Source organism: Hordeum vulgare, chromosome 4H (assembly GCF_904849725.1).
Source record: "Hordeum vulgare subsp. vulgare chromosome 4H, MorexV3_pseudomolecules_assembly, whole genome shotgun sequence".
In the NCBI taxonomy this organism is placed as follows: domain Eukaryota; kingdom Viridiplantae; phylum Streptophyta; class Magnoliopsida; order Poales; family Poaceae; genus Hordeum; species Hordeum vulgare.
The window spans coordinates 5,571,328-5,585,020 of record NC_058521.1 but is presented as its reverse complement, the minus strand read 5'-3'; the positions used below and the strand labels follow the sequence as shown (position 1 = coordinate 5,585,020).

The 13,693-nt window shown below is 46.5% G+C and overlaps 1 protein-coding gene across 1 annotated transcript; it reads right to left on the bottom strand.

Annotated features, from left to right (window-relative positions):
- Nucleotides 1-9,745: 9,745 nt before the first annotated feature.
- Nucleotides 9,746-11,229, bottom strand: LOC123450982. The gene has a single exon (XM_045127992.1). It carries the CDS (start codon nucleotides 11,118-11,120, stop codon nucleotides 9,897-9,899), a length of 1,224 nt encoding a protein of 407 aa, XP_044983927.1. The 5' UTR covers nucleotides 11,121-11,229; the 3' UTR covers nucleotides 9,746-9,896.
- Between the last annotated feature and the right edge of the window lie 2,464 nt (nucleotides 11,230-13,693).

The window sequence follows — 13,693 nt, the reverse complement described above, 5'->3', positions numbered from 1 at the left end:
GAGGAACATTTCCACGCATTAGGGGGAAATTTCATGTACCATAAAGAATGCCAAGAAATTAGAGGAATGTTGAACACATTTCTCGTTCAAATCCACATACTCAAAGATCTGAACCATGCATTCAGAATATTTGCAACACATTGCAAATAACCTGCCAGATTCATTTACTGACTATAAAGGTGTCACTCAATCCTATAATCCCGCAAAAGTACACCGGAAAGAGTGGAGGTATCAACAAAAACCATTCCAATCCCCGTTTGATGCAAGAGGGGGATATGTATGGCAAAAGTACATCAGGATTCAGCTTCTCGCAAGCAAGCATATCAAGGCCTATGAATCAGCAAATGAAAGTCAGCTTCACGTTGATAGACACCTAATGGGTAGTATACACCCAGTGGATGGGAAACCCCCACCAACCTAGGTCATAGTGCACACAATGACCCGGACATCGGAATACGTGACTCAGTCGCATTGAGAAATCACGAGCAGTCACCATTGGTAACGGTATTTCCAACAACTCTATATTCATATATATATTCTGGATAAACATATGACCAGAAGTCTACAATTGCCACCATACATTTCCCAACTAGATTGCAGAACCTTTCAAATGATTCAGATCCAAAGACCATGCCATGGCAAAGTGTGGACAACACTCGAACTGAACTCAAGCAAAGGGTATAATCTAGGTCAAAATAATCTTGCTTAATAATGAGAAGGTATTCATATGCAATATCTACGCCAGTTTTCTTTTGGAAACCGGATTAGGAACAACAAGGTGGTGAAACATAGAGCAAGTATTATAGCACAAGGGTTCACGCAGATACCGAACTATTCTCCAGAGGTGGAATCTCTTTCCGGTAACTTATATCATTGGCAGTACAAAATCATTTATCTATGCACGTGATAGATGTAGCGATCACATATCCAGGTGGATCACTAGATTCAAACATATATGATTGATTCCCGATGGAATCTCACTTCTGAACCGAAGTGCAAAATGCAACATACATTGTGTAAAAGTCACTAAGTCACCATATGACTTATTGGTTGCTGGTACATGTGGTACAACCGACGTAGTGAGTTCCTTATACACAAGGATTACTGTCACGCCCAAGATGCGACCCTATCCTCAATTTGGCACGAAGGCCTCGTCCGGGATAGAAGCGCATCTCGTCGTGTCGCAAGAATGGATATCATTACAAGTACATGTACTGAAAAGATGAGATATATATAGAATTGGCTTACACTCGCCGCAAGCTACATCAGAGTCACATCAGTACATTACATAACATCAAGAGTAAGAGCAGGGTCCGACTACGGACGAAAACAAAATAAGAACGACGTCCATCCTTGCTATCCCAGGCTGCCGGCCTGGAACCCATCCTAGATCGATGAAGAAGAAGAAGAAGAAGCAACTCCAAATGAACAATCAACGCGCTCGCGTCAAGTAACCTTTACCTGTACCTGCAACTGGTGTTGTAGTAATCCGTGAGCCACAGAGGACTCAGCAATCTCATTTCCAAAGGTATCAAGACTAGCAAAGCTTTACGGGTGAGGTAAGGTTAAGTGGTGAGGTTGCAGCAGCGGCTAAGCATATATTTGGTGGCTAAACTTACGAGTACCAGAAATAAGAGGGGGAAGATCTACGCATAGCGGACGTGATCTACTGATGATCAAATGAATGATCCTGAACACCTACCTACGTCAGACATAACCCCATCGTGTCCTCGATCGGAGTAGGAACTCACGAAAGAGACAGTCACGGTTACGCACACAATTGGCAAGTTTTAATTAAATTAACTTCAAGTTATCTAGAACCAGTGTTAAACAAAGTTTCCACGTTGCCACATAACCGCGACACGGCTTTCCGAAAGATTAAACCCTACAGGGGTGCTCCAAATAGTCCATCACAAATTACCACAAGCTGCATAGAAATCCTCAATCACGAAGCTCGCGATCTCATCGGATTCCCTAGTGGAAAACCTCAACTCTGAGAATACCCAAAGCATCACCGGAATCCCGATGCACAAGATATCTCGTCAAAGGTAAAACTAATCCAGCAAGGCCGCCCGACGTGTCGACATACCCGATAGGAGCCGCGTATCTCGTTCTCAGGACACGACGGATGGAACTAGCTACGAGTGCCAAACCTCGAGTTTCCTCGCGGTGGCCCCGCAGGCAGACCGTTTGGGACCAACACCATCAGCACTGGCCCCCTTGTTTATGTAAAATTACTCCTCGGGTAGCGCTAACTCCCTATGCATTTCAATATTATCAAGTTATTATGTTGGGCAAATAGTACCAATGTTGGGCCTTGCCAGACCAGCTTTAATCTAAAACGAATTATCAAGGGGGTCCCCATAACAACCCCGATCGTGTTAGGAGCGCTCGATTATGGAACATAACACTGGTAGCCGAAACTAAGGGGGCAAAGGTGGAACAAAACACCAGGCTAGAAAGGCCGAGCCTTCCACCTTTTACCAAGTATATAGGTGCATTTAGTTAAATAACATTTAATATGGTGATATAACAAGGAACCCATGTTTTCACATGGAAGCATCTGCACCTGCAACTAGCAACGCTAACAACATGGATAAGCAAGCGGTAACATAGCCAATCAGAGGTTTGCTAGGTCGAACAGGTTGAAGGTTATCATGGCATTGTTGAGAGGCTGATATTAAACATGTGGTAGGCAATGAGACATAACGATAGAGACGGTAAAACTAGCATGGCAATGATAGTAATGGTATCTAGGGAAATGATCATCTTGCCTGAGATCCCGCTTGGAAGAAGAATGCCTCCGTGAAGCAGACGAACCGACGTAGTCGAATGGGTTCTCACATCCGACACGCTTGCGGAACTCTATCGAGACGAAGCAAACCGGGAACACAAATCAACACACGGAATTCACCACGCGATGCACAACACAAATGATGCATGAGCAGCTGAAAACATGCAAGTCACGGCATGACAGTTCACACAATCAAACACTACACATTAAGTGAAGTTCAATATGCAACGAGTTGCATATTGACAAAACTCCACATATGAATTATTTAGTTCTCTCCCGATTAGACACACGGCAATATTAAATGTGGTTAAACATGCAAGAGGTGAAGCAGAAATTAAACTACCTATCTAGACATTTTAAATGAGGTCAGAAATGACATATAGCATCTCCGAGACGACCTCGCATGTTAATTTACAATTCTGTCCAGATCTGAACTAATGCATTTAATTAGTTGTTAAACAGCAAAACAAATAGGTTCACGTGATTCTACGCGTCATGGCAAGCAATCTACACATAAAGAACATCTCCAACGGAGCTACGGACCAAAAGATACAAGCACCGCAAGATATGATGGCATGAATGCAATATGTGTGCAACGACGGTCACGAGCACTTCAAAACATACAACCGGCAAGAGAAAATGAAACGACACGAGATTCTAAGCAAGTTTCATGTAGGACACGATCAAAACGGAGCTACGGTTCAAAAACTACGAGCAAAACAAGAAATGACTACAATCTGCCAAATTCAGCCACATAGCATTTTCTACGCCCCACAACTACGGCTACACATCTCCGGTATGATCAAGCAAGGCATGACACGGAAGAGGGCAAGAAGCTCTACTACGAACAGCTAACAACAACTAGCATGGCAGCAAGGAACACAAGGGAAAGAAGTCACAAAATGGCTTCCCACACACTATTTCAGACTTAGTGAAAATAACACCTCATGAAAGTGCAGTTTTCGATCTGAAGCAATATTGACAGCAGCAAAATCTATAGCTACAGGACTCCAAATGGCATGAAAATTCACAGCATGCTAGAGAAACACAAGGGGTACAACTTACTCCATTGGACCAACCTCAAAAGAGCTACAGATCAAAAGCTAGAAGCTCAACAAAACAGCAACAAAATATAACAGATTCCAGACTTAGAAATATTTCAGCTCCTCCAAATCAGCACTATTTCAAGCAACTTGAGAGCAAGCAAACAACACCTAAACATGCATTTCTATTGCAACCAAAAATACCATGGGCTAAAAAAAACATCCAAGATCAACTCCCTAGTTGACACTAATTCAAACGAGGCACGGAATAAATCATACGAATTAAACAAAAGGGCATCACGGCCAAATATCACGCGAACTAACTTGCTCAAAAGCTAAAACTAATTGCACAGAAAAATCCATGGGATTTTTCTACCCCGGATACATATAAAATATGTGGGGTTTGCAACACAAAATAATGCCGCACATAAATGCGAGAAAAAAAACATATATACCGGAAAATAAACTAGAGGCAATTCCCTATACGCAAAAATACAAATGACCGCTCTAAAATACATGCAAAAATGATTCCTAAAACATGGACATTTAATCTACGGCATACGAGTAATCCGGTCTTGCGCGAAAAAATAAATACCGGACGTTCCCCTATTGGGACAGCACGCTAAATAAGGCATTTGGCACGTTAAACTACGTCAAATAAATGTGCAAGTTCTATAAACGGATTCTACGTGCAAATCTACACGAAAAGCATATAAAAATCATCGCGATCCGACATACGGATTAAAAGTTACGGGCGAAACAATATTCGTCTATTTTCCTTAAATACAACTAATTCGAGAAAAAAAACCTAAATTAATTACCGGTCCGAACCTAAGGCGCAAAATAACTAGATCTCACTACGGGCGACGAAAAGCTCACCTTGGGGCCCCTTGGGCCGTCGGTTGGGGGAGGAGGCCGAGTGGGCCGGCTGTGGGAGCGCCTTGGACTGGGCCGAGGCCGGTCCTGAGGCGGTGGGGTGCTGCTGGGCCTCGCAGGGGGAGGAGGCCGAGGGGGCCCTTGCCCCACGCGGCAGCAGGCCGGCTGCGGGGCGCTGGAGGCCCAGGCGGGGGTCGCTCGTTGCTCGTCCCCTTCCCGTGCTCCTCGTCGTGCCCGAGGGCACGGGGCCTGGCGGCTGCCGCTGCTTGGGAGGCGGCCGAGGTCCGGCGGCGCTGGGGTGGCCTCGGCCTGGACTGGAAGGCCCTGCCGGCGGGGGTGCTAGGGCTGAGCGGCGACAAGGGGAGAGGAGGGGCTGTGGCGAGCTCAACATAGGAGATTGAGGATGCTCGGGCCAGGGAACAACACGGGCGGCCGGATCTGGTGAATGTAGCTCCGGCGGCGACCCGAACACCGACGGCAGGCGGCGCGACGGGGTTGACGCGCTTGCACGGCGGCGGCTCGCTCGGGAAGAAGGGCTGGGAGGCACGGAGGCGCCCGGGAGGTGCTGCGGCGGCGGCGGGGCAATCCGGGCTCGGGCGGGCCCCGGATGGGCTTCGTGGGCCCGCGAGGCTGGTGGGGAGAGAGGCTGCGGCTAGGGTTTTCAGGGGTGGCACGGTTTTCGAGGCAGAGGAGGATGGCTGTCTAAATTAGGAGGAGGGGGTATATATAGGCAAAAGAGAGGCTCGGTTAACCGGAATCGCGTTCCGGATCCAACCGCGGGGTCGGATTCGGGCGATTTCGAACGCAGGAATGGGTACGCGCCGTGTAGAGGGGATATCCGGAGACGAGAGAGAGAACGGGTGGCACGGCAACAATTTTTAAAACACCGATGACCGTCCGACGGTAGACCGAATACGGTGCCGCTACGGTCGACTGTTCGGGTACCAGACGGTCTCCGATTGCGACGAAACTTGACAGGCGGCCTACCTATCTCTAAACACGACCGCATGCCAAGTTTCACCTCGATCAGAGAAAGTTTTAAACGCACTTTTAAAACAGAGTTACGACAGCGTCGCGGGCGCGTGCGTGTGCGGTCGGACTCGGAACGGACAACGACGAGAACCGGCAACTACTAGCGGATGCAAGTTTTGAAAACTGGCGGCAACGGAGATGCCGATGCAATGTAGATGATGCGCATGATGCGATGATGTTGCAACAAATAAAAATAGACACACGACGAAAACGGAAAGAGAGGGGAATCTTCTGGAACGTCGGCATCGGGCTGTCACAATTACCCCCTACAGTGATGATTATCCATGCTTATGTGTGTGCAATGATGACACATGTAATCATCTAAATGACAAAGTTTAAAATGAAGGATTTGGGTAAACCAAAATACCGCTCGTTACTACAACTGAGCACCTTCATTCATACATTATGGTATACTATGTTGTCTATATCCAAAATATATTGGAGAAATTCATTGTGGATGAATCTTATCCATCCATGACTCAAATGAGATATTGGGACTCAATGTTCCATAGTGCCATTGTATCCACCAAACACAATTTGTTGGGACTCAAGAATATCTATCGATATCTCCAAAGGCATCAAACATCTTGTCCTCGTTTTTCAAGTTATAGAGAAATCTGAACATCAATACCATTGGATACATTGATCAGATCCACGTTATGTCAGATCATAGACAAGCTTAGTGTTCCTACTATGTGTCGTAGCCATCTCATGAGACTCTTCGAAACAAACCTCGTGGCTACATCCACAAACCATTATCTCAAAGATAATGTTTCTTGTGTTGCCCGGATGCAAACAGGTTACACAATAAGCAATATCACTATATTGCATATCTTGCAAATCAAATCATGTGATTGATTTGCTCACGGAGTCTCTACCAACTTTTACATTCCAGAACTATGTTCATGGGATTGGTATGTGACGACTGCGAAATTTGCAATAATCAGGGGAGTATCTTCCTGAATTGTTCCGGTTCAGCGCATCATATTATACTCTTTTTCCCTTCATGAGTTTACTATACAGGTTCTCATAAAGGTTTTTAATGAGGTAATATCAACATGAGATCATATGTCATACTTTCAATTTTCCCTCACCGGGGTTTTTAGGAAAGTATATATGACATATTTATTGTCCTCTTAGTTCTATGAGCTTTCTCATATTGAGTTAAAAGAGGCAATAATACTTATATTTTGCATCATTTTCTCATTATTTTTCTCACTGGGTTTGAAGGAGTTTTAGCAACATATCAAACACATATCTCCTCATATTTTTCCCACAGGGTTTTTGAGGAGCTCTTCAAGATGATGATGCTATATGAACATGTAGTTTCGAGGGAGTGTTAGAATTAATGAATTCTGTTAAATATGGGGTAAATCTCCCCTTGTTAACTGCCAAGCGGTTATCACTAATGCTAACCATCGCATCTGTCTAGAATGGACGCATCATGTGATCGCGTCCCCCCAACTTATACATAAGCATCACTATTAATTAAAGAGGAATACGGTTCCATCATTTACTTTTCTTTCTAATAATTTACACGCTCAATTACTAACTAACCATCTTTGCGCCAAACAAGATTCCCCACGACAGTTACCAAGGCAAACTCAAAGGGATGGACGGACGGAGGTCATTCACATGTTTCATTGGATTTTTTTACTGTTCATTTACAATCCTCTATATCTAACGTGCTATAAGGGCAAGGTTAAAAAAATTAATGTAACCAATGCCCAACTCTTTTTTGTATTTTTGCACGTAAAATTGTCACATAAGTGGGCCACCATCAAAATCCGCCGCATTGCCACCGTCGTCGACAACTGACCATCGTGCCGCCGACCATCGCATCGTGGCGCGTGCCCGCCGGTCTGCGCTAGCCACTCTCTCCATAGAGACCGAGACGTCGCCGCGCCACCGACCATCGCCATCACGCCGCCCTCCACCAGCCCGCCGTTGGCCACCATCTCCATCGAAGACCGTGACGTCGTCGCGTCGCTGCCAAATACATTTTTTAGCTCAAGGTTTTCATGAGAACTGGAAAAACAGCTCACCTGTCAACCTTACCTAGATTGTATAGGCATCCCGTAAAACCATATTGAAAGCGAATTTTCTTTTACTGGAAATGTTGGTGATGTTCTAAGAGCAACTCCAACAGATCCCCTATTTGTAATAAAATTATCGTTATGGAAAGTTTCGGCAAAAAACTGTTTCCAACACATCCCATAAACATGAATAAATATAGAGGATCCTGTAAACTAGCCCCCAAATCGCCTCTTGCTTATAGAATGATGTCATTTCCTTAACTTTTAGCGGGCTATAAACCGCCTAAAACTTCCACCGGAGCGCCATCGCTGGCCCCCATTGACGTGCTCTACGCCATTGCCCGACGTGTTGCTGTTATGCCACCCTGCTTCATCACACAACCTCTCGCTGGGCCACCACACTGCCTCGCGCCCTCCTCACCGGAGACTGTCACACGTGTGTCATTGGTTTGGGGTCCTAAGCCATCATCTAGTTTTGTATAATGTATTAATCCCTTCGTCCCAAAATAATTGTCTTAACTTTGTACTAACTTTAGTACAAAGTTGTACTAAGCTTGAGACACTTATTTTGGGACCGAGAGAGTATAAAATAAAAACGGATTTGGAGGAAGAAGTCTATAAGAACTGGCAAAAGTAGTCTTCAGACAATTCTTTCTAAATTATAGGGTCATCCCTTAAAAGCAGTTTTACGAGAAGTTTATAAAGGGAGTTGTTAGAGTTGCTCTATCGATGTAATCATCTCCTAGAAGTAGCGTTTTTTTATCGATAACGTTTGGTGAATAGTTATTTAAGACTTTTTACGGCCTTGTACAATGCTAGATGTTTAGAGACGTGTTTAAGAAAATAAACCATGTTTTTCTAGAACATCGGTGTCTATTTTTACAAAAGAACCGTCTAATTCTTTTACTCTCTACAAATAAACATCCGTGCTCAAATAAATACTGATTTATTTTTGTAAGCATCCAAGATTATATATATGGTGTAAGTAGGAGCTGCCCACTGCCAGAATCAAACCAGCACAAAAAAAATGAGGCAAGACTTTGACCAGAGAGGCCCCCACGGAAAGTTCTGAAAGTTTCCAACAAAATAAGCCTCGCCACTTACTGCTTGACGTACACGAGCGCGGCATCCGCCGGAGGTGCTACGTGACAAGAACGGGCGGATGGACGCGGAATTCCAACCCAATCACGAACCGCCGTAAACAACGCCGTGGACCGGCCGGCCGCGAGCACGAACAAATCGGAGCTACGCAGTTCCCTGCTGGACCGTCCAAATGGAACCTGCTGACTGACTGATTCAACTTCAATCTGCACCGCAAAATAATCAGAGAGGAATTGTATCTAGCGCAGCAGCACGGGAATCCCGAATCCGCTGCTTGCTTCTGCCGGCGGAACGGGCGAGCGATTCGACGAGGACACCACCGGCGACGAAGGAGAAGGGGGCACGCACGTCCGGCTCCGGCTCCGGCAGAGACGTACGTGGCGGCACGCTCGCTCGCGTGCCGCGGCGAAAAGCGAGGGACGCCGTGCGTGGCCTCGTGAAACGAAACCATCCACGAATCGAACCTCCCCTGCCGCTCGCTCTGGAACCATGGCCCGGCCTGCTGCTCTCCGTGTCTGCCGCCTCTGCTTTCGCTTTCCGTGGCCTGGTCCAGCCATGGCCACGGACACAGACAACCAACGGAAGAATCCAAAGCTGTTTCGTTCGTCGCGGATCAACAAAGCCATACAAAGCCTGTGCTTTGCCCCGCTCCTCCACTTCTCACTGGCAGCCCACCCGAAGTTTGCGTTCGTCGTCGTGTTGGGGTGCGGCGGCGCAGGGCATGTGCCACCTGCACCCGACCAGTTGTCCGGCCGCCGGCCATTGGCGGCGTGAATGGACGCTTGTGTGTGTTGTGGGGGTGAATGGCTGAGATGAGATGACAACTCGGCAACAAGAACTGAGTGAAGGCACGTCCCGCATAGTATCAGGAATCATGGAGTGCACTCAAGCTTTCAATAACTTAAGAACAAATTATGCAAGGATTATAGTACCACCACCACTCACTCCTGCCTGTTTAATGGCGACTCACTCACTCACTAATTTACATCAACCCTGGGGATCGGGAGGAGGCTCCTACACCGATCGATCGCCGTCCCGCCGCGATCTCGTCTGGAGCCGGCCGACCAGCACGGCCCAGAGCACCGTGAGCGCCACGGCCGGGAGCCTCCCGGCGACCAGGCCTACCAGGACGACCAGGATTACAGCTACCAAAGGGAACCGGCCTCCTCCCCCTACGCCGTTGACACCGGCCGGCTCGTCGGTTTCCGTCGGCGCGCAGCACGCCTCGGCGCCCATGATGCCGCGGAGGGGGCCCGACGAGTCCAGCGATCTGATGACCGCGCCGTCGCCGTCGCCCATGATGCCGCGGAGAGGGCCTGACGAATCCGGCGACCTGCCCACCACGGCGTTCGCCGCTTGGCTGCGCCTGCCGCGGCAAGAGTCCGCGGGATCCGTCGCCCCCCTGGTGGCATTGGCATTGGCATTGCCATTGCCGCCGAGCGTGGAGTCCGCCACGCTGACCTCGCTGCGGAAAGAGCTGGATAGAGACAGGGAGCCCGACTCCTTGCCGATCCTCCGGCCGCTCTGCAATTTCCTGGGGATTAGTTTCCTCCATGGCGACCTCTTCCTCGGCTTCGCCTCCCAACGGCACGAATCCTCGCCCGCCTCTTCAATGCCGAGGATGGAGGCGCTGATCCCCCTGCCGGAGTCCGAGAAGCTCGATCCCGGCGGCTCCGGGTCCGGCTCAGCCTCCCGGATCGGGGAGACATAGCCGCGGCCGTCGATATCCAGCGCCGGGGGCCGGGGCCTCCGGCGAAGCGAGGACGGCCTGACGGATTCCAGCAGGAAGAGCGAGAAGGCGGCGACGGTGACGGCCGCAACCACCTTCCTGCTCCAGATCACGAGGAGGGCGAGGGACGCCACGCCGACGAGCGCGAGGAATCCCAGGCCGAGCCCTGCGGCCCCGCCTCCGGGGCGGCAGACGGGCTCCGCCAGCGGAAGGCCGGGCCTTGGCTGGGCCGACGGCGGGGAGACGGCGGCCGGCGGAGGCGAGGGAGGTGGGGAGGGGGCCGGGGGAGAGGGCTCGGGGGAAGAAGGCAGAGCGGGAGCGCCGCGCCGCTTGCGCCTGTTGGAGGAGGGGCCCTGCTTCTTGAGGCGGCCATGGTTCTTGACGAAGAGGTCGGCGAGGGAGGTGGGGAAGCCGGTCTGGACGGGGAGCGGGCCGGTGCGCGCGGGGCGGAGCGCGGAGATGAGGCGGCCGAGGCGGCCAGCGGGGCGGTCCTTGGGCAGGCTGGGCATCAGCGGCGGCCGACGCCGGCGAGCATGGGAGGGGACCGACCGGCGCGCCGGGCCTCTGCGTCTGCGTCCGGCGTTGGGTGGTGCTCTGCTCTGGGACGGCCTGGGTTGGTGACCGGGTGGCTGGTGGGCTGGCGACCCTTTTTTTGGGTAGAGTGGGAATAGGAAGAGGAAGTGGGAGTGGGTCCACAAACACAAACATTTTTGAGTTCTTTTTTGTTTTATTTTGCGTGTGGTCTAAGAATGGGAGGTGTGAGTTCCGGCTAATTTTGACATTTTGTGTTTTTTTGGGTCGAGTGGTTGGTTTTAGTAGTAACAGTTATCTTGTTCTCCCTTCTTCATTTCCCAAATACAAGTTTTTTTGTCAGATTTTCACTAGGGACTATATATAAAACAAAATGAATGAATATATTCTTTAAAATATGTTTGCATATACCTGTATGTAATCAAACCTCTAAAATGATTTATATTTAGAAACGAAGGGAGTAGCACGTTAGCACGTGATTTACCCGTCTATATAATGTCATTGTGTGAATAGATGTTTGTCAAATAAAATTTGGCCTGTGATTTACCTGTCGAAGTAAATTCTAGGGATTTATTTGATCGTAAATATAAGTCATTCTAAAGATTTTAATATGGACTGCATATGAAGTAAAATGGATTAATCTATATTTTAAAATATGTTTATATACATCTGTACGTAGTTCATATTAAAATCTTTAAACAAACTTGTATTTAGGGATCACAAGAGTATTTGGCAAGCACTTATTTGTCTGCCAAAGAAAACATGATTTTATTTGGTAACTCAATAAAAATAGGACACTTAAGACTGTTCTTAAGGAAACTGGTGAAAGAAAAAAATATAGGATCAAAAACTCTCTACCTAATAATAAAGGGAGGATTGTTTCTCACCTCTCGTCGTGCTTTTTGCAAAAAACACCTCATGCTTCCCTAAAATCAATCCACAATCTCGTCTTAAGTGTTAATATAAAAACGGTTCGCGTTTTGTAGACCCCCGTCGGGTTTAGGTTAATCAACCCACGATAAGTTACAATAAAAATGTCTTTCTTTTTGCACAAAACCCCCTTAGGTTTTTCTAATAAAACAAGCGTTCGTTTAGAAAATAATGTTTTTTATATATTCAAATGTTTGTTCTATATTCATATATTTTAAATCGTAACTTTAATTTTAACATATTATGTATAAAAAATAATTAAAAATTGTGTAGATTCTGAATATGTGTAGCTATTTAGGGACACGCTCAAACACTACTAGGGAAAATCCTAGTAGTTGTGTGGGTTTTTTGCCTAGCAATATCGCGGCCAGGTCGCGCTACTGCGAGTGCACTACATCCAACTTTTAGCAGTATAACCCGTATGAACCAGCGCTACTATACTAACATGCTTATCAATAGCGCTTGTCTTGACCATGCTACTGCTAATTCGTAGCAGCATTGTCTGTTACTCTTGTTACTCTGCACTATTACTATTTGTCTGTATTTTATTTCTTCTGTTTTGTATTATATTTATACATTATTATACAAATTTTGATATAGTAATAATCAAGTGGATGGATCCAAAGTGACCAAATCTAATACACTTTTCTTCGACCCATTGATATAATAACTCATCATGATCCATCCACTATAAGTGTCGAATGATAGGCACACTTGTCATATCATAACTCATCATTATCATATCTCATCATCATATTGTCATAACTCATCATCTAGCATATCACAAGTTATCAACACTAACTAATTGTTATCATAGTAGTTGATAATTCATCATCATTCTAGCACATGATGAGTGCGAGCTAAAACCTATTACTCTCCTTAGGTAAAATAGCATAAAAAGGTAAACTCCTCCATCTTTCCTATGAAGAATACATATCAACCTATCTCTGATTTGTGGCCTGCGCAAATCCTGATCGTTTCCACCAAGTGGTTACCTACGTGCTTTTATTGCGTTGCTCCATCCTTTGATTTCATTCCATCAAGACATCGAGTACCTACCTCAGATACTCACCGACAGAATTGATTGTAAGTTAACCATATCCAAATAACCTTCGCTTAACATCATGATAGGCACAATTTCTAACGGGAGTATCTATTGAAGAATATAATAATAACATAGTTAGCAAACTAGTTTTGATCAAGAAGAATGTATGCAAAAGATAGACTAGCTAGTGGCACGTCTAAAGTGATGCTAACATCGTTCAACTCGTGCACTAGTGGCACGTATCTAGTATAATTATCGCCAATTAGGTAACTGGTCTTAAAATGCTCAACATCATTAATAAATGAGAACAAACGATCTTTTCTACAACCAAGTTAGCTCGGAACCATAACTGTAGTAGGTCGAGTCTACTATCAGCCATGTATTTTTTGAAGAAGATAAATAATTGACAATTAAAAATAAACAAGTTTAGTCGGGATGAGTACCAAATATTTATGATTTTACATATCCATCGTATCTACTTTTCCTAAAGCTTTTACTATTATTTTGAACTCTAATTTAAATGATTTAAATGAAACTAACCCGGTTTGTCGCTCTTTCAGCACAACTACCATGGCG

Bases quoted from the DNA above. Each gene is read 5' to 3' on its own strand.
- LOC123450982 (XM_045127992.1), bottom strand. From the start codon at position 11,120: ATGCCCAGCCTGCCCAAGGACCGCCCCGCTGGCCGCCTCGGCCGCCTC.